The sequence below is a fragment of the Apteryx rowi genome, unplaced genomic scaffold, assembly GCF_003343035.1.
Source record: "Apteryx rowi isolate R43461 unplaced genomic scaffold, aptRow1 scaffold_225, whole genome shotgun sequence".
Lineage (NCBI taxonomy): Eukaryota > Metazoa > Chordata > Aves > Apterygiformes > Apterygidae > Apteryx > Apteryx rowi.
In genome coordinates this window covers 252,918-254,291 of record NW_020448586.1, presented here as the reverse complement: position 1 = coordinate 254,291, position 1,374 = coordinate 252,918, and the positions used below count along the sequence as shown (strand labels likewise).

Below are 1,374 nucleotides of genomic sequence, written 5' to 3'. Positions count from 1 at the left end.
GCCGGCCCCGCTTCCTTGGCTTGGGCGCGGGGAGCGAGGCGCGGGGACCCCGGTGCATCCGCCCGCGCCCCACGCCTGGCCCCAGCAGCCCCGGCAAGCAGCACCCCTCGCCGTGCTGCCCGGCGCAGCGCGGGGCTCCGAGGGGCCAGAAGTGGGACAAGGCCCCGCGCAAGCCCGGGTCGAGGCTTCCCCCTCGCCGCTCCCCGCTTGCCGTGCCCCGGCTCGGGGAAAAGGCTGTTCCCGGCCCCGAGCGCGCGAGCGAGCGGCGCCCCTGGGATACCAGTGCTGGGGAGGGTTTAAAGCTGGCAGGCGGCGAGCTGCCCGCTCTGCGAGGGCGCCCCAAGGGCCGGAGGGAGCAGCCGGCAGCAGTTTCGGCCCGCCGCAGGAGGGGAGCGGCGAGGCCAGTGCCGTACAACCACCCTTGGCGCCGAGCCGCGCTCTCCCGGGGACACCTGGGCCTGGCCGGGGCCGCGCCGAGGGCAGAAGCCCGGGGCATCTCTGGCTAACGGCTGCTGCGACCTCAGCCCGCTGCCCTGGGCCGGGTGCCGTGCCACCGGCTTTCCTGGCACCCGGCAGGAGCCCCTGGCGGGAGGCCAGCGGAAGCCAAGCGGGAGCCGGGCCCCGCCAAGGCGGCCGCCGCCCGGGCTTTGTTGTGGGCGATCCCTACGGCAACGAGAGCCGAGCGCTTCCAGCAGTCGGCCCTGCCGAAGAAAGGCGAGATGAGCTCCTCARTCACGCTGGCTGAGCTGGCAGACATCGCCATCGGCACGCCCAACGTTGGCAGCGTCAACTTCAACGCCCTCCATGTCCTGCTGCGTGGCATCCTGGAGCACCTCCACCTGCAGGATGTCACGGCGGAGGTCTCCGAGGAGGAGAGGGAGTTCCTCAAGCCTGCCGCTGGTGTGGCCATGGCCATGGCCAAGGCTGCCGGGGCGGCTGCCGAGGGGAAGAGCTGCTCCCTCTTCCACGAGATGCAGCTGCGGCTGGGGAGGGTTGAGAGCCAGCTGAGCCGCCTCAACGGGCCCCCGTCCACCGCGGAGCTGCTGGCCCACAGCCAGGCCCCGGGCAAGCCGGCTGCCGACATGTGGCAGATGATGCAGCTGAAGAAGAAGGTAGAAATGAATGAAGAAGGAGTGACGAAGGTGAGAAACCTGTCCTCCGGAGAGTCTCCTCCCTGGCGACGCTGCAGGCCGGCCTGCTGGCCTGTCTGTGTGGCATCTGGCCCAGTGTGCTGCCCTACACGGGGTCCTGTCCTACAGCATCCTGCCCTACGCAATGACCTGCCCTATGCAGTGTCCTGTCCTACAGCATCCTGTCCTACAAAGTGTCCTGCCCTCCGCAGTGACCTGCCCTGCACAGTATCCTCTCCTACAT

General features: G+C 70.1%; 1 protein-coding gene across 1 annotated transcript in view; it reads left to right on the top strand.

The window, feature by feature from the left end:
- Positions 1-719: 719 nt before the first annotated feature.
- The window catches only part of LOC112965829 (uncharacterized protein C16orf96-like), a 4,022-nt gene continuing 3,367 nt past the window's right edge, over positions 720-1,374 (top strand). Inside the window, exon 1 of the mRNA XM_026065221.1 lies at positions 720-1,142. Within this exon, the coding sequence (XP_025921006.1) occupies positions 720-1,142 (423 nt within the window). The remainder of the gene's footprint in view (positions 1,143-1,374) is intronic.